The sequence below is a fragment of the Ailuropoda melanoleuca genome, chromosome X (assembly GCF_002007445.2).
Source record: "Ailuropoda melanoleuca isolate Jingjing chromosome X, ASM200744v2, whole genome shotgun sequence".
Lineage (NCBI taxonomy): Eukaryota > Metazoa > Chordata > Mammalia > Carnivora > Ursidae > Ailuropoda > Ailuropoda melanoleuca.
The window spans coordinates 57,291,973-57,311,816 of record NC_048238.1 but is presented as its reverse complement, the minus strand read 5'-3'; the positions used below and the strand labels follow the sequence as shown (position 1 = coordinate 57,311,816).

Here is a 19,844-nt window from a genome sequence, read left to right as displayed (position 1 = left end):
ATCAGTTTACTACTTTTGATTTCTACGGTCAACATTGCTACTTGCCAGCAGAGTGGCCTATCCTTCATGCTTCAAAACAGCCTTCTCCAAATCCATCATTAGTTCTCTTTCTTTCACTTAGTACTGGTGAGAGAGTGATTTGGGAGCCATCACCTGTAACAATCCAACTTGGCTCTATTAGAAAATTTTTTATAATTAGCTCCTAATATGTATCAGGGAACTCAAGTATCCAGTTTAGTATGTGTAAGGATAAATATTTGAAAACTTACAACTGTCATTAAATTTTTAGAATTAGAAAAATAAGAAACTCAGCACACAGAACTATGTCTGAAGTGGTTAGCTTCACAACTCCAGGTTGTGAACCAGACCCTCCACTTGCACCCAAACTAATTAACCGATCTAAGAGCAGCCTGAATTTACAGTGGGAAGTATGTATTTTACTGCCAAAGTCTCCTCAACATGTTTTTTTAAATTTAAATATGAAATTATGCATGCCTCATCTGACCTATTTCCATAGCACTTTTCCTTTTTCCATAATCATCTTTCTTTTCTATGTCAAGCATCAAGTAAATTGAGAAATGTCAATCATAATTTCAATTAGTAAAAGTTGAAGTGTCAATTACTATAATCTAAATTTATTTATAATTGTAGCTACCAATAAATCTACCTCTTAATTATTAACTTTATTACATAAAATTTGGGAAACAAAACAAGACATAGAATTTGGGTATGTCTTATAGACTGTAAAAAAAAGTGCATTTTAACTTTGAAATCTGGATGGCTTTAAAAACAAAATGTAAGCAGATTAATTTTACAGTAATTTCAATCACTTTTTTTAATAATAATATTTTTTATTATATTATGTTAGTCACCATACAGTACATCCCTAGTTTTTGATGTAAAGTTCCATGATTCATTACTTGCATATAACACCCAGTGCACCATGCAATACGTGCCCTCCTTAAAACCCATCACCAGCCTATCCCCTTCCTCCCCCACCCCGGGAAACGAATTGAGGGATTCAATCACTTAATTATATAGTGTGTGTATGTACATATACTGTGTAAAAACAGACCATCATAATTTTAATATATTTAGGGTTCCAATGATAATGGTTACAAAATAAACAGCTTCCTTTTGGAATGGGATGAGGTAAACCATTTTATCTCTTAAAAGCACTTGTTTGTAAATGTATATTATTAATATTATGAATATTTGCAGCATTTTATAATATTCTAACGTTTTACATCTATTATTAAGGGCAAAGGTGAAGGCTTCAAAAGTTGTTATATGGGTACCATGAAACAGCACAAGATCCTCAAACTGAATGCTTCTACAAAATATTCATTCAGACTAGCTGCCAAAAATAACTTTGACTTGAGGTACATTGAATTATTCCAATATTTAAAAGTCTATACTTTAATAAGAACCTGAAAATAACTTTTCCAATATTAATTTATTTTTCAGTGATTTCAGTGAAATAGCAGTCTTCCATACATCAGGAACTTTGCCTCCAACACCTTCACCTCCTAAGCTAAAAGAAGCAGGAATCTGTGATTTGTCACTAGAATGGTGTGCCCCAACTAACACAAACCTAAATGACAGTCTTACTTATGTACTAGAAATGAAAGAAGCAGGATCCGTAAGTTTTCTTTTCACGTGCTTTAATCTTCAACTTCAGTTTTAGATTCATTTTACATGCATTTTATACTGAAAAACTTTACATTTAAGTTAATTTCTTTCTTTTAAGTGTTTATTTAAATTCCAGTTAGTTGGGACACCTGGGTGGCTCAGTCGGTTAAGCCTCTGCCTTTGGCTCAAGTCATGATGGGATCGAGTCCTGCATTGGGCTCCTTGCTCAGCAGAGAGCCTGCTTCTCCCTCTGCCTGCAGCTCTCCCTGCCTGTGTTCTTTCTCCCTTTCTGACAAATAAATAAAATCTTTAAAAATAAATAAATAAATTCCAGTTAGTTAACAGTGTAATATTAGCTTCAGGCATACAATTTAGTGACTCAACACTTAAAAACAACACCCAGTGCTCATCACAAGTGCACTCCTTAATCCCTATCATCTATTTAACCCATCCCCCCACCCACCTCCCTTCTGGTAACCATCAGTTTGTTCTCTATAGTTAAGAGTCTATTTCTCAGCTTTCCTCTTTTTTTCCCTATGATTAAGCTAATTTCTACTCAATCAAACCACGTGATTCCCAAGTCTCTGTGTTCTAGATGGGACCAATGCTGAGCCAAGTTTAGGCAAGCCAGTACAGGGAGTTCTGAAGGTACCTAAGTCCTGGAAGATTAGCTAAAAGCAGCAGCAGCCATAACAACACAAGAGATCCACAGTGAAGTGTGTTAGTTCTTCAACTTTGGGCCAATCCCAGATGACCTTGCATGGTCATACAGATCCTCTGCATACTTCTACTAGGGCAAACCCTTTCCTCATCTCCCTGGATTCCTGATGCAGGTGGGCAAATTTTTTCATTGCATTCTGAACTTTCAAGTCTATACTAAATAGGCTACTCAACCTAAAAGGCAGCTGTACATTTTATGTTATATATATTTTACATTTTATATAAAGCAACTAACATTTAAGAAGAGTTCTGTGCAATTAATATGCTAAGTGCCTTCATATGCATTATCTCATTACATCCTGAAAAAAAGGAGCCCTTTAAAGTAGAAAGTGTCTCCATTTTTTTCATAGAGAAACTAAGGTTCAGAGAGACTAAGGGACTTGCTCAGGACCACCCAGATGGAAAATCAGCTGAAGTTAGAACTTGAACCCAAACCTAATTCCTAAGTTCATTGTCTTTCATTTCCAGGGGCTGGGTTTTAAACCTAAATAAAACGGAGAAGACCTCTCATGCACTATAAGAAATCTTCAGAGAAGTACTACATACAAATTTATGTTATGTGGTATAATTTATAAATTTGTATCATATTTTTAATATTAAATTATATTCTTCACTGGAGATGAAAATGAATACCTTTTTGGTTGAAATTAAACATTATTCTGCATTTAGTTCTCAGAAATCTTCAAATAACTTGCTTTATAATATTATTTGAAAACTGCACATTTTCATATCAGATATTTATTTCCAGTAGTCAACCAAGGTATTCTCTTTTACTCAAACAGATCTTTGCCTACAATCTGGAAGGAAGGAGTAACCCCAGTGGAGAAGTAAAATATACTACCTGTCCAGATAAACCTGGATCCCCTAAAACACCATATATAAAGGGAAAAATCTATGCACACGGAGTAAAAATTGGATGGGGTAATGTTTTTATATTTAAAATGTACCCTTTCTGTCTTAATATTAATTATTGAGAAGAAATCTTACTCTAATTGCTCTCAACTTTATAAAATACTCTCCTAATTATTTGCATTTGAAATATTTTACCATATAAATGAGTCCAGTTGTAAATGACATTTTTTATAGTTCTCTATTGCTATCTCATTAATTCACACATGAACAAATGACTACATTTTATGAGTCCTCAAAAATTATAGTTATTCCAAGTAAGATTATATCAATATAGAGGCCACAATTTAAAAAACACATCAATGATAAATGCCAACTTGACAAGAAATTATGTTCATACAAATCATTTTACCTCTAAACTGGCAAAATCTACTTCAAGGTACAAAGTTAGCATTTTAGTCTCTTCCAAAGAACTTTAAAATCTTACTTGTTTCATGTCTAATATTAATATCCTATTAAGTTTCATGCTTGCATTTTTTGCTCCATAAAAAATTTAATTTATAAGATAACGCTCCAGTGAAATACTTATAAGTTTATTCAAGAATAATTTTAATTTTATTTCTTTTTTCAGAACCACCCAAAGATAATGGTGGGACATACATTTCAAGTTATAGTTTAGAAGTTAGTGAAAATTCAGATGGTAAGACATCATGATTTTTTTTCAAAGTCAAATTATAAGGTTTTTTAAAAGTTTTTATTTAAATTCCAGTTAGTCAACATGCAGTGTAATATTAGTTTCAGGTATACAATATAATGATTCAACACTTCTGTATAACACCTGGTGCTCATCACAACTGTGCATCATGATTTTTTTTTGAAGTTTTTATTTCGAAATAGTTTTAGACTTATGCAGAAGTTGTCAAAATAGTGTAGAGAATTCCTGTATATAACCTTCTCTCAGCTTCTCCTAAAATTAATATCTTACATAACCACAGTACAATTATCAAAACCAGGAAATTGGCATTGGTAAAATACTATATAAACTAATTCAGGACTTACTTGGATTTCTCCATTTTTTAGTAGCAAATTATGTTTATTTACTGATCTTTTATTATTTTATGGCTAATTCTATAAGGAATATAATTATTTAACTATTGTAAATAGGTAACTGGGCCACAATTTCCAAAATGCTTATTTCTTAGTATATACATGAGGTAATAATGGGACCCATAAAATTTATAAGCTACCTATAAATAAATTAGATAAATTTGCTTTTATCCTTTCAGAGAATTCCTGGAACATAATCTACAACGGAACCACAAAGGAATTTCTATATGATCACCTGCAACCTGGTACTACATATAAACTGAGTCTTTTGTATATCACCTATAGGCCAAAGCCAGGTGAGGAAACAGAGAGAGAATTGAGGATTGAAATGACCTATATTACTAAGTGTTTTAAAAAACTGAATTTGAATTTAAGATAATCATAAGGTATTTGGTATTTCTCCTAGCCTTCAGATATACTGACTATTCAAACACCTACTCTTGCTCCTGCATCTTGCCATCCTCCACCCTTGAATGGTGAAGCAAAGACCAGAGAAACCAACATCAAATGTGGTGAGGCTTCTTGTATGATTTGAATGACATCACCTAAATTTCTTGCTTTGTAACCTCTGATTTTAATTAATTAATTAATTAATTAATTAATGTTATTAAAGCAGAGCAAATGCATTTTTTTACTACAAAATCAAATAATATTTAGAAAACTTTCTTACTTGGTAATTGAAATCACAATAATCTTTGAAGTGTAATTAACATTCAATGTTATATTAGCTTCAGGTGTACAACATTGAGTCAATAATTCTATTCATTAGTCATGCTCACCACAATAAGTATAATCACCATCTATCACCATACAATGTTATTACAATATTGCTGATTATATTCCCATGCTGTACTTTTTATCTCCACGACTTATTTATAACTAAAAGTTTGTACCTCTTAATCCCCTTTATCTATTTTGCCCATCCCCCCAACCACCACTCCTCTGGCAGCCAACAGTTTGTTCTCTGTATTTCAGAGTCTGGTTTTTTGTTTTATTTGTTCGGTTGGTTTGGTTTTTAGATTCCACACATAAGTGAAATCATACGGTATTTCTCTCTCTGTCTGACTCACAACACTTAGTAAATACCCTCTAGGTCCACCCATCTTGTCACAAGTGTTTTAAATTTCAAAATTAAATTTAAAAGTTAATTGACACAAATTAATATAATTTGAGTTTTGTTACTTTATTGTTTTGACATTGTGTCTTCTAAAATTATATTGTATTATTTTAAAGGACCACCCTTAAAATTATTTGCAAATTTTAAAAGTTTATTCTGTACATTTTTGTAGATAATCATCCTAGTGGAAACTCTGAAGCACTTGCAGATGTCAAAAAGGCAGAAGATAACCAAGATGACAAACAAGGGCACCCTAGTTCCAAAGTGAGATGCATACTGAGTAAATTAATTTCTGAACAATCCAGTTTCTGGTTAAAAGCAGTGAATAGTGCTGGGGAAGTTATAGCATTCAGTTGACCCATTCATGGTTCATTTCACTTTGGATGAATATATGCTTCTACTTCCTGTCAGGGTGGGAAGTGACCATATGTGCACAATCATTTTTGTGTTTTCTTATTTGTTTGTGTTTATTTGTAGTTTGGCTTTCATCCATTGAAGTCTGAAACTGCACCAGTCCCTATCCCTCCTTCTCAATGTGGTATACCTGTGCTAACCTGCAAGGGTCCAACCTGTGTTGTTGTTAGTTGGGAGGTATGTTATCAATATTTTTATTAATTTTGTGGCTATAAGAGCACAGTAATTTGTTTAGTATTTTTTTGAAAGTCTACAACTCCCTAAGGAGTCAGAGTTTAGATTAGGATTCATAAATCTTGGACCCTGGTTCTAGAACACACATAAGACCTGATACTAGTACTATTAGAGAGGCTAAGACTAGGGATGCCTGGGTGGCTCAGTTGGTTAAGCCTCTGCCTTCAGCTCAGGTCATGATCCTAGGGTCCTGGGATCGTGTCCTACATTGGGCTCCTTGCTCAGTGGGGAGCCTGCTTCTCCCCCTGCCTACCTCTCTCTCTGATAAATAAAATCTTTTTAAAAAGAAAGAAAACGAAAAGAGAAGAAAAGAAAGAAAGAAACACTAAGACCAGGGGCACCTGGGTGGCTCAGTCGATTGAGCACCTGACTCTTGGTTTTGGCTGAGGTCGTGATCTCAGGGTCTTGAGATCAAGCCTGCATCAGGCTCCACACTCAGCATAGAGTCTGCTTGAGAATTTTTCCCTCCCACTCTGCTCCTCCCCCTGCTCATGCTTTCTAAAATAAATAAGTAAATAAAATCTTTAAAAAAAAAAAGAGTGGTGCCTGGGTGGCTCAGTGGGTTAAGCATCTGCCTTCAGCTCAGGTATGATCCCAGCATCCTGGGATAGAACCCCATGTCCAGCTCCTTGCTCGGCGAGGAGCCTATATCTCCCTCTGACTGCCCCCCTGCTTGTGCTTGCTCTCATTCTGTCAAATAAATGGATGAAATAATTTTTAATAAATAAATGGCTAAAACTATGGTAACCCTGCTTCCCAGACTCTATATTTATAGAGATTAATAAATTTGGAAAACCAAATAGGTGATCAATAGGTAACTATTTTAATTTTTAAAACCAAAACAAGAGATGATAAAATTAAATCAATTTATAGAACTTATTTTTTAAAGTTTCATTGGGAAATCTCTGGTACTGTTTGTTTACATGTAACTCTACAACTTGATACATTAAAAATGTGACTATGAGATAGTGAAGCTTTAAAAAATGTTTTGCACCCATGTGAATAGCTCCCCATTTAAACAAGCTGAAAAATTAAAAACTGGCCTAGTTAGTAAGCCACCTATGTATATTTGAATTTTTCTTCTATTCTTCCCAGACTCTAGCAGAGGGTTTTTAGCATTGACACAAAAGCTTTAGTTTGATAATAACAAATGACAAGTCTGATTACATGACTGTGCAAAATCCAGAGAACACTGGAATTTGTTTGACCCCACTAATCAATAGTAATATTAAGCAACATTAATATATCTAAGTTTGGTCTTTTTTAAGTAACCTATTTGAGAATAATTTTAACAAATTAAAAATAAGAATTTTCAAATATGTGGGATTAGTCGGTCCTTTCTCTGAATTTTATTTCAGCCTTTTAATGTTATAGTGTTCTGCCTTATGTTTAATTATTTCTACACTTGTCTCATACCATTTAATAGAATATGAGTTTTGATATTGAAAGAATTATGTTGTAACTCTCCACAATATCTAGTATAATGACAACTTATAGGAAGAACTCAATTTCTCTGTTTGTTGCATCTTTTAGACTCCTGTGTGTAATGGTGGTGAAATCACTGAATATAGACTTGAGTGGGGACAAGGTGAAGAATCGATGCACTCGATTTACACTGGCCCTTGTCTGAGCTATGAAGTTAAAGGTCTCATTCCTGCAACTACATATTTTTGCAGAGTTCAGGTAATCCTAACAGTTATTCCAATGTAAATAAGATGACAGTTATTAACCTATACTATCCACATCCATAATACTGGCACCATTTCCAGTGTGGTGACTAGAAGGGAGTCACAGACTTCCAAATGTTAAATATTTCTCCTGTTCAGCAACATCATTCTGAGCTCCTTCAGCTACCATTTAAACCCCCATAATCTGGAACCTACTTTTTTTTTAAAAGATTTTATTTATTTATTCGACAGAGATAGAGAGAGCCAGCGAGAGAGGGAACACAAGCAGGGGGAGAAGGAGAGGAAGAAGCAGGCTCATAGCAGAGGAGCCTGATGTGGGGCTCGATCCCATAACGCCGGGATCACGCCTGAGCCGAAGGCAGACGCTTAACCGCTGTGCCACCCAGGCGCCCCTGGAACCTACTTTTTATTCCAACTTGATCTCCCATTCTTTTCTCTACACTTCTGTTTCCCAAATTACCTTGAACTTAACAATCACTTGAAATGCTTGTTTAAAACACTGATTCCCGCACCACCACTCAGACCCACTGAGTCAAAATTTCTAATCCAGTGATTTGTTAATCTGTAAAATTAAAAAGTACACAACGTGATAATTATCAATTAGGAAAAACTTCAGAAACTATTTCAAACAAACAAGTCTATTCTACCACCACCCCAAGTATGCCTTGCACATTTGTTCATGCTTTATTCATTGCCTATCTTCTCCCATAAAACCAAGCATTTGCATGAATGCTTCCTTGAAAACCTTAGCTGGAAATGATCTTTCTCCTCTGAACTGCTAGAATTATAAGACACATGATTCTAAAGTTTGGGAAGACAATCCAAATTTGGAATGATCTGATATGTTGTCCCTATAAACTAATCAAATCATAGGAGCCCTAATACTGAAAATCTAAGCTCCAACTCCTAGATTGCCTTTCATCACTGGAAGTAACTTTTTTAAAAGCAAAATGTCTGACAATATGTATTTGTGAGAAGGCCACTACAATTGTCCAAAGGACAGGTGAGTTTATGAATATTAAGGATGCTACAGTGGGAATGCTAAGACATTAATGGATTGTAAAGATATCTGAGAGGTAAAAATCAATGGAATGTGAGCCAAGACAGAATATCCCCATACCTCCCAGGTTCTCCTTCTTACAACTAAAAAAAACTCTGCACACAAAACAACAAACAAGCATAGAAAGACTATGAGTGATGGAAAGAAAGAAAAATGTACAAAGGAAAAGATCCTAAGGAACTCACAACTTGAAAAACAACACAGTAGTGAGCCCCCTGGGGGCTCTGCCAACAGAGACAGACAGGAAAAAAACCTTCAAGAAAAGCCTACATCCCACCAACAAAATGGGAAAATGCTAGCCTAACCAGAGAAAATCTCTTAAGGAATGCCCACCTTACTCTAGCCAAATGAAATTGAAATCTCAATTAAAAAACTGCACACATTACTGCTATTCCCCACCCTTGAAATGTCAATAGGCAGAGTGGGAAGCTGACCATCCAAGCCACCCCAGAAGCAAAGAACATGCTCCAGTTTCCCTATCCAGAGGTTTCAGTTCCAGCAGGGCCAAGCACAGACTTAATCTTCCATTCCCTGCCTAGCAAAATCAGGCAGTGCTCTGCTCCCATTCCCCAGACAACCGGTGTCAGTATGGCCAAGCAGGGACTTTATGATCCTCCACACCTCTCTGATGGAAGCGGGAAGCAGTATTCTAAATCCCCTGAAGGGTTAGTGTTGGCAAACTCAACTTCCACCCTCACCCAGCAGCAATGGACCGACCAAGGTGGTGTGATTCAGGCTAGTTAGCACTCTACATTCTTCCTACCCCTGGGTCACTAAAGCCCAATGAGAAGTTGTTTTTTTTTTTCAATTGAAGTATAGTTTAAGTGATATACAATATTATTTTTTTATTATTATGGTCAATTAGCCAGCATGTAGTACATAATTACTTTTTGATGTAGTGCTCAATGACTCATTAGTTGTGTATAACACCCAGTGCTCATCACCACATGTGCCCTCCTTAATACCCATCACGTAGTTAACGCATCTCCCCCTCCCCCCGCCCTTCTGTAACCCTCAGTTTGGTTCTGGGAGTCCAGAGTCTCTCATGATTTGTCTCCCTCTCTGATTTCTTCCCCTTCAGTATTCCCTCCCTTCCCTTATGGTCCTCTCCACTATTCCTTATGTTGCACGTATTTGTGAAACCATATGATAATTGTCTTTCTCTGCTTGACTTATTTCACTTAGCATAATCCCCTCCAGTTCCATTCATGTCCATGAAAATTGTAGGTATTCATCCTTTCTGATGGCTGAGTAATATTCCATTATATATATGAACCACATCTTCTTTATCCATTCATCTGTTGAAGGGCATGTCGGCTTCTTCCACAGTTTGGCTATTGTGGACATTGTTGCTATGAACATTGGGGTGCATGTGCCCCTTCTTTTCACTACCTCTGTATCTTTGGGGTAAATACCTAGTAGTGCAATTGCTGGGTCATAGGGTACCTCTATTTTTAATGTCTTGAGGAACCCCCATCCCGTTTTCCAGAGTGACTGTACGAGCTTGCATTCCCACCAACAATGTAAGAGGGTTCCCCTTTCTCCCCATCTTCACCAACATTTGGTGTTTCCTAGTTTGTTAACTTTTGCCATTCTAACTGGTGTAAGGTGGTAACTCATTGTGGTTTTGATTTGTATTTCCCTGATGGCTAGTGATGTTGAGCATGTTACCTGAGTCTGTTAGCCATTTGTATGTCTTCTTTGGAGGAGTGTCTGTTCATGTCTTCTGCCCATTTTTTCACTGGGTTATTTGTTTTTTAGGTGTTGAGTTTGAGAAGTTCTTTATAGATCATTTGAAAATATCTTCTCTCATTCCTTAGGTTGCCTTTCAGTTTTGGTGACTGTTTGCTTTGCTGTGCAAAAGATTTTTATCTTGATGAAGTCCCAAAAGTTCCTTTTTTCTTCTGTTTCCCTTGCCTTTAGAGACATGTCTTGAAAGAGGTCACTGTGGCCAATGTTGAGGAGGTTACTGCCTACGTTCTCCTCCAGGATTTTGATGGATTCCTGTCTCACATTAGGTCTTTCACTCATTTTATTTTTGTGTATGGTGTAAGATAGTGGTCCAGTTTCATTCTTCTGCATGTGGCTGCCCAATTTTCCCAGCACCATTTGTTGAAAAGACTGCCTTCTTGTATTCGATATTCTTTCTTGCTTTGTCAAAGATTAGTTGACCATAGAATTGAGGGTCCATTTCTGGGATGTCCGTTCTTTCCACTGATGTGTGTGTCTCTTTTTTGTGCCAATACCATGCTGTCTTGATGATTAGAGCTCTGTATTATAGCTTGAAGTCAGGCATTGTGATGACCCCAGCTTTGGTGTTCTTTTTTCAACAATCGCCTGGTGATTTGGGGTCTTTTCTGGTTCTGTACACATTTTAGGATTGCTTGTTCCAGCTCTGCGAAAAATGTTGATGGTATTTTGATAGGGATGGATTTGAAAGTGTAGATTTCTCTGGGCAGCACAGACATTTTCACAATGTTTCTTCTTCCAATCCATGAGCGTGGAATGTTTTTCTATCTCTTTGTGTCTTCCTCAAATTCTTTCATAAGTGTTCTGTAGTTTCTATAGTATAGATCCTTTACCTCTTTGGTTAGGTTTATTCCTATGTATCTCATGGTTTTTGGTGCTATTGTAAGTGGAATAGATTTCTTAATTTCTCTTTCTTTAGTCACACTGTTAGTGTATAGAAATGCAACTGATTTCTCTGCACTGATTTGTATCCTGCCACATTGCTGAATTGCTGCATCAGTTCTAATTATTTTGTGGGTTTTCCACATAAAATAATATTTCATCTGTGAAGAGAGAGAGTTTGACTTCTTCTTTGCCAATTTGAATGTGTTTTATTTCTTTTTGTTGTCTGATTGCTGAGGCTAGGACTTCTAGTACTATGTTGAACAAAAGTGGTGACAGTAGGCATTCCTGTCGTGTTCCTGACCTTAAGGGAAAAGCTCGCAGTTTTTCCCCATTGAGAATGGTATTCGCTGTGGGCTTTTCATAGCTGGCTTTTATGATATTGAGGTATGTTCCCTCTATCCCTATATTTTGAAGAGTTTTAATCAGGAAATGATGCATTATTTTGTCAAATCCTTATTCTGCATAAATTGAGAGGATCATATGGTTCTTGTCTCTTCTTTTTTAATGTGATCTATCATGCTGATTGATTTGCAAATGTTCAACCACCCTTGCATCCCAGGAATAAACCCCACCTGGTCGTGGAGATTAATCCTTTAATGTACTGTTGGATCCTATTGGCTAGAATCTTGTTGAGTATTTTGGCATCCAGGTTCATCATAGATATTGGTCTGTAATTCACCTTTTTGATGGACTCTTTGTCTGGTTTTGGGATCAGGGTAATCCTGGCCTCATAGAACAAGTTTGGAAGTTTTCTTTCCATTTCTATTTTTTGGAACAGCTTCAGAATAGGTATTACTTCTTCTTTAAAAGTTTGGTAGAATTCCTCTGGGAAGCTATCTGGCTCTGGACTCTTGTTTTGGGGGAGGTTTTGATCACTGCTTCAATTTTGTTACTGGTTATTATTCTATTCAGACTGTCTATTTCTTCCTGTTTCAGTCTTGGTAGTTTACAAGTTTCCAGGAAGGCATCCAATTCTTCCAGATTGCTTAATTTGTTGGCTAATAGTTGCTGATAATAATTTCTAATAATTGTTTCTATTATCTTGGTGTTAGTCAGGTTCTCTTCCTTTTCATTCATGATTTTAATTTCGGTCCATTCCCATTTCTTTTGGATAAGTCTGGCCAGGGGTTTATCCATCTTATTAATCCTTACCTATTGAAAGGTATGAATTTAGTGCCATCATATTTCCTGTAAAGTCCCTATTTTTGTTAATTGTCTCTTTAAATTCATGGTCTATATTACTCTTGGGGTCTTTCTTCTTTTATTAAATCCCCCTTAATATTTCTTGCAGGTCTGGCTTGGTGGTCACATATTCTTTCAGTGTCTGCCTCTCCTGGAACCTCTTTATTGCTCCATCCATTCTGAATGATAGCCTTGCTAGATAAACTATCCTTGGCTGCATGTTTTTCTAATTTAGTACCCTGAATATGTCTTGCCAGCCCTTTCGGGCTTGCCAGGTCTCTGTGGATAGGTCTGATGGTGTTCTGATATTCCTCCCTCTGTACATAAGAAATCTGTTCTCCCTACCTGCTCTCAGGGTAGCTTCCTTGGCTCTAAGATTTGCAAGTTTCACTATTATATGCCGAGGTGTTTGTCTATTTTTGTTGATCTTGGGAGGTGTCCTCTCTGCCTCTTGGACACAAATGCTTGTTTCCTTCCCCAGATTAGGGAAGTTCTCAGCTATGATTTGCTCAAATATACCTTCTAGTCCTCCCTCTCCACCCCCTCAGGTATCCGAATAATTTTGACATTGGAATGTTTCATGGTGTCATTGATCTCTCTAAGTCTGTTCTCATAGGCTTCTAGCTGCCTATCCTAATCCTCCTAGGCTTCCTTCCTTTCCATCAGCTTATCTTCTAGATCACTGATTCATTGTCCTGCCTCATTTACTTTGGCTATAAGAGTATCCAGTTTAGACTGCATTTGATTCAAAGCATTTTTAAGTTCGGCCTGATTAGATCTCATTTCAGCCCTTAGAGATTCTATACTGTCACTAATGCTTTTCTCAAGCCTAGCTATTGACTTCATAATTGCTACCCTGAAGTCTATCTCTGACATCTTGCTTATATTCATATCCATTAGATCTGTGGCAGAGGACATTGTCTCTGGTTCTTTTCTTTGTTGGGAGTTCCTCCTCCTAGTCATTCTCTTGAGGGATAATTGAGAGAATGTACAGGGTCCAAAATATCAACCACGACCCAAGCAAAATGCACCTATGAGGAAAATCCAAAGTAGTGAAAAACTACCACAGATATGCCATCAAAGCCAAGATGATCCAAAACAATAGAAAAGAAAGAAAAAAGAGGGGGAAAAAGAGGGGGGCAGGGAGGGAGATTATAATCTCTCAGGGTGGACACAGCAAGGTGATCTGCCTGTTCCTGCTTGATTTTTGGTCTCTGTGTCAGAAGACATGATATCCCAAAATTGCAAAGAAATCAGAACTTACATATATATCAAGATAAAATTGAATAGAGTGAAAAATGGCCTAGTATGGGTTATAAATCTATAAAACATGTATGTGAAAAAGAAAATAAAAGTTAAGAAGCGACTTTAAAACATACGTTGGGAAATACGAATCTATTTGAAATGGGAGCAGGGTTAAAAAGAAAAGAAAATGAGTAAGAAAAGAAACTAAAAAAGAAATTAAAATTTGAGCCTGAAGTATAAGCGAGTCATGAGGGAACACCTGGAGCTCCCTATATTATTTTCCCCTGGCACTGTAGTTTTGCAGTCCTGTGGGAAGGAAATAAGCTTAAGCTTATTCGCCTATTCTTCCATTCCTTCTTGTGGGGGAGGGGCCGGCTGCTCAGCTTCTCAGGCGTCTTTGCCTGGGTGGAGTTGCCCCACCCTTTGTCAGGGCGATGGGCTTAAGGTGAGCTGGTTGGCTGCATGGCTTTTGTTCCCTGGCATCTTTCCACTTCTCTTTAGAGGGTCAGAGCAAACATGGCCCTGGGGGAATCTCTGGCCCAGAGCCACAATGCCACAGGCCAGACCCCTCAACAGATCCTTCAGAATTCAATCCATCTCCACCTGTGCCTATACCAAACTCCACAGACCCTTGCATCTTTGGGAGAGGGGCCTATTGCACTGATTCTCAAATGTCTTTGCCCCAGGCGGAATTTTCCACCCTTGCCTGGGGCCAGGTTAAGTAATCGGCTCTGGTTTGCTCTCTGTAGCTTTTGTTCCCTGAAGGCTTTCCACACAGCTTTCGAGGATGAGAAAGAAAATGGCAGCCTCCCAATCTCTGGCCCTGGAGGAGCTGGGAGCTCAGGGCCCCACTCCTCAGTGAGCCCTCAGAAAAAAGCAATCATTCCTGTCACTCCTAGCCTCCCTAGTCTCCAGCACTCCATGTTCACATTGCCTGTGACCTCTGGCACACGACCCCATTTGGAGTCTCCAAACCCAGCAGATTCCTGCTGCACACTCTGAGCCACTCCTCCCGGGTGAGGAAGGGGGCTCTCCCTGGTTATGCCACTTGTTGGGCCCCTGCTTGAAGTACAGGGGCCCAACTGTGCCGCGGATCACAGTTTATGGCAACCCCGAGCTGAGAGCCCACTCCTGGGCTCACTTTTTGCAGCCAGCTTTCCTCCTCTGATACCTGGGAGCTCTGCCACTCTCAGGCACCCCCAGTCTTCCTGTGACCCCGGGGATCCTGAGACCACACTGTCTCAGCTAGGGTTCCACACACCCCCTCCCGGCTGAGCTGCCTGAGTGATGTCCCTTACCAGAGCAGACTTCTAAAAGTTCTAATTTTGTGCTCCTCTGCTCTACCACTTGCCGGTAGCTGGCTGACGGAGGCTCCCTCTCCCTGCAGTCTATCTTTCCATATATCACCTTGGATTCACTTCTCTGCACCTCTTACCTTGAAGTAAATGGTCGCTTGTCTATTTGTAGAGTTGCAGCTATTCTTTTCTTCAATCTCCAGTTGAGTTTGCAGGTGTTCAGAATGGTTCGATAGCTATCTAGCTGAATTCCTGGGACCAGATGGTAATGGTCATAAAGATACTCACCAAGGTCAGGAGAAAAATGCATGAACAAAGTGAAAATTTCAACAAAGAGATAGAAAGTTAAAAAGTACCAAACAGAAATCACATAGGTAACAAATACAACTGAACTGAAAAATTCAATAAAAGGGTTGAACAGTAGACAAGAGCAAGTGGAAGAGAAAGGATCAGCAAACTTGAAGACAGGGCAGTGAAACTCATGCAATCATAGGAACAAAAGAAAAAATAAAAAGCAGGGGACTTATGGGATACAATAAAGGAAACCAATACATGCATTATAGGGATCCCAGAAGAAGGACAGAGAGAAAGGGGAAGAAAGCTTATTCAATGAAACAGTGGCTAAAATATTCCCTAAACTAGGGAAGGAAACAGCCACCTAGAACCAAGAAGCCCAGAAAGTCCAACTAAGATGATTCAAAAAGACCCATTACCCAGACACATAATTGTCGAAAGTTAAAGACAAGAGTCTTAAAAACAACAAAAGAAAAACAACTTGTTACATGCAAGAGAACCCCCATAACAATATCAGCAGATTTTTCAGCAGAAAATTTGCAAGAAGGCAGCAGCATAATATATTCAAAGAGCTGAAAGAAAAAAACTGCCAACAAGGAATACTCCACCCAGAAAAGTTGTCCTTCAGAATTAAAGGAGAGGGGCGCCTGGGTGGCACAGCGGTTAAGCGTCTACCTTCAGCTCAGGGCGTGATCCCGGCGTTATGGGATCGAGCCCCACATCAGGCTCTTCCACTATGAGCCTGCTTCTTCCTCTCCCACCCCCCCGCTTGTGTTCCCTCTCTCGCTGGCTGTCTCTATCACTGTCGAATAAATAAATAAAATATTAAAAAAAAAAGAATTAAAGGAGAGATCAAGCATTTCCCAGATAAGCAAAACCTGAAGGAGTTCATCACCAACACACTGGCCTTACAAAAAATGTTAAAGGGACTTTTAAGGCTGAATCAAAGGATACTAATTAGTAACAGGAAAACATTAAAGTATAAATCACAGTGGTAAAAGTAATTATATACTTAAATTCTGAATACTATAATGTAACATTGGTAGGTAAGATACTTATAAATGTATTATGAAGGTTAAAAGGTAAAAGTACTAAAAACAACTACAACAGTTTAATGTATACATAAGATAAAAAGATCTAAATTGTGCCTCTGAAGACATAAAATGGAAGGTAGAGTAAAAATACAGACCTTAAGTACACTTTCAAACTTAAGTTGCTTTCAGCTTAAAATAGACTACTATAAATATGTTGTTTTTTTTATTTTATTATATTATGTTAATCACCATACAGTACATCCCCAGATTCCGATGTAAAGTTTGATGCTTCATTAGTTTGCGTAAAACACCCAGTGCACCATGCAATACGTGCCCTCCTTACTACCCATCACCAGTCTATCCCATTCCCCCACCCCCTCTCCTCTGAAGTCTTCAGTTTGTTTCTCATAGTCCATAGTCTCTCATGTTTCATTCCCCCTTCTGATTACCCCCCTTTTCTTTATCCCTTTCTTCCCCTACCGATCCTCCTAGTTCTTATGTTCCATAGATGAGAGAAATCATATGATAATTGTCTTTCTCTGCTTGACTTATTTCACTTAGCATTATCTCCTCCAGTGCCGTCCATGTTGCAGCAAATGTTGAGAATTCGTTCTTTCTGATAGCTGAGTAATATTCCATTGTATATATGGACCACAGCTTCTTAATCCAGTCATCTGTTGAAGGGCATCTCGGCTCCTTCCATGATTTGGCTATTGTGGACAATGCAGCTATGAACATTGGGGTGCATATGGCCCTTCTCTTTACTACGTCTGTATCTTTGGGGTAAACACCCAGTAGTGCAATGGCTGGGTCATAGGGTAGTTCAATTTTTAACTTTTTAAGGGACCTCCACACTGTTTTCCAGAGTGGCTGTACCAACTTGCATTCCCACCAACAATGTAGGAGGGATCCCCTTTCTCCACATCCTCTCCAACAATTGTTGTTTCTTGCCTTGTCTATCTTTGCCATTCTAACTGGCGTAAGGTGGTATCTCAGTGTGGTTTTGATTTGAATTTCCCTGATGGCTAATGATTTTGAACATTTTTTCATGTGTCTGTTAGCCATTTGTATGTCTTCATTGGAAAAGTGTCTGTTCATATCTTCTGCCCATTTTATGATTTGTTTATTTGTTTCTCGTGTATTGAGTTTGAGAAGTTCTTTGTAGATCTTGGATACCAGTCCTTTATCTGTGGTGTCCTTTGCAAATATATTCTCCCATTCCGTGGGCTGTCTCTTAGTTTTTTTGACTGTTTCCTTGGCTGTGCAGAAGCTCTTTATCCTGATAAAGTCCCATAAGTTCATTTTATCTTTTATTTCTCTTGCCTTTGGAGATGTGTCGTGAAAAAGGTTGCTCTGGCCGATGTCATAGAAGTTGTTGCCTATGTTCTCCTCTAGAATTTTGATGGATTCCTGTCTCACATTGAGGTCTTTCATCCATTTGGAGTTTATTTTTGTGTATGGTGTGAGAGAGTGGTCAAGTTTCATTCTTTTGCATGTAGCTGTCCAATTTTCCCAGCACCATTTATTGAAGAGACTGTCTTTTTTCCACCGGATGTTTTTTCCTGCTTTATCAAAGATTAGTTGCCCAAAGAGCCGAGGGTCCATTTCTGGGTTCTCTATTCTGTTCCATTGGTCGATGTGTCTGTTTTTGTGCCAGTACCATGCTGTCTTTGTGATCACAGCTTTGTAGTACAGCTCGAAATCCGGCATTGTGATGCCCCCAGCTTTGTTTTTCCTTTTCAACAGTTCCTTGGAGATTCGGGGCCTTTTCTGGTTCCATACAAATTTAAGGACTATTTGTTCCAGTTCTTTGAAAAATGTCCTCGGTATTTTGATCGGGATAGCATTGAAAGTGTAGATTGCTCTGGGTAGTATGGACATTTTAACTATGTTAATTCTTCCAATCCATGAGCATGGAATATTTTTCCATCTTTTTATGTCTTCCTCAATATCTTTCAAAAGTGATCTATAGTTTCTAGCATATAGGTCCTTTACGTCTCTGGTTAAGTTAATTCCAAGGTAACGCATGGTTTTTGGTGTTATTGTAAATGGGATGGATTCCCTAATTTCTCTTTCTTCAGTCTCGTTATTCGTGTATAGAAATGCAACTGATTTCTGGGCATTGATTTTGTATCCTGCCACCTTACTGAATTGTTCTATAACTTCTAATAGTTTGGGAGTGGATTCCTTTGGGTTTTCCATATAGAGTATCATGTCATCTGCAAAGAGAGACAGTTTGACTTCTTCTTTGCCGATTTGGATACCTTTGATCCCTTTTTGTCTTCTGATTGCTGTTGCAAGGACTTCTAGTACTATGTTGAATAATAGTGGCGAGAGTGGGCATCCTTGTCGTGTTCCTGATCTTAAGGGAAAGGCTTCCAGCTTTTCCCCATTGAGAATAATGCTTGCAGTAGGCTTTTCATAGATGGCTTTTATGAGATTGAGAAATGTACCCTCTATTCCTACACTCTGAAGGGTTTTAATCAGGAAAGGATGCTGTATTTTGTCAAATGCTTTTTCTGCATCAATTGAGAGGATCATATGGTTCTTGAGTCTTTTCTTGTTGATATGATGTATCACATTGATTGATTTGCGAGTGTTGAACCATGCTTGCATCCCAGGTATGAATCCCACTTGGTCATGATGGATAATCCTTTTAATGTACTGTTGGATTCTATTAGCAAGGATCTTGTTGAGGATTTTGGCATCCATATTCATTAGAGAAATCGGTCTGTAATTCTCCTTTTTGAGGGGGTCTTTGCCTGGTTTGGGGATCAAGGTAATATTAGCCTCATAGAATGAGTTTGGTAGCTTTCCTTCTGTTTCTATTTTTTGAAATAGCTTTAGGAGAATAGGTATTATTTCTTCTTTGAATGTTTGGTAGAATTCCCCAGGAAAACCGTCTGGGCCTGGAGTTTTATTATTTGGAAGGTTGTTTATCACTGACTCAATTTCTTCATAGTTAATTGGCCTATTTAAGAAATCTATTTCTTCCTGTTTCAGTCTTGGTAGTTTATAGGTTTCCAGGAAGGCCTCCATCTCTTCCAGATTGTTTAGTTTTTTGGCATATAGCTGTTGATAAAAGTTTCTAATAATCCTTGCAATTTCAATGGTGCTGGTCGTGACCTCTCCCTTTTCAGTCATAATTTTAATAATCTCAGTCCTTTCTCTTTGTTTTTGGACAAGTTTTGCCAGTGGTCTATCAATTTTATGGATTCTCTCAAAGAACCAGCTTCTAGTCCTGTTGATCTGCTCTACTGTGGTTCTGGTCTCTAATTCATTGATTTCTGCTCTAATCTTGGTCAACTCCTTCCTTGTCAGTGGGTTAGGCCTGTCCCT

General features: G+C 38.0%; 1 protein-coding gene across 1 annotated transcript in view; it reads left to right on the top strand.

The window, feature by feature from the left end:
- The first annotated feature begins 967 nt into the window (after positions 1-967).
- LOC105241320 (fibronectin type III domain containing protein 3C1) overlaps positions 968-19,844 on the top strand; it is a 32,521-nt gene continuing 13,644 nt past the window's right edge. Inside the window, 10 exon segments of the mRNA XM_034648862.1 lie at positions 968-1,382; positions 1,468-1,642; positions 3,135-3,273; positions 3,833-3,901; positions 4,488-4,569; positions 4,571-4,604; positions 4,715-4,820; positions 5,598-5,689; positions 5,903-6,016; positions 7,607-7,756. Of these exon segments, the coding sequence (XP_034504753.1) occupies positions 1,291-1,382; positions 1,468-1,642; positions 3,135-3,273; positions 3,833-3,901; positions 4,488-4,569; positions 4,571-4,604; positions 4,715-4,820; positions 5,598-5,689; positions 5,903-6,016; positions 7,607-7,756 (1,053 nt within the window). The 5' untranslated portion in view covers positions 968-1,290.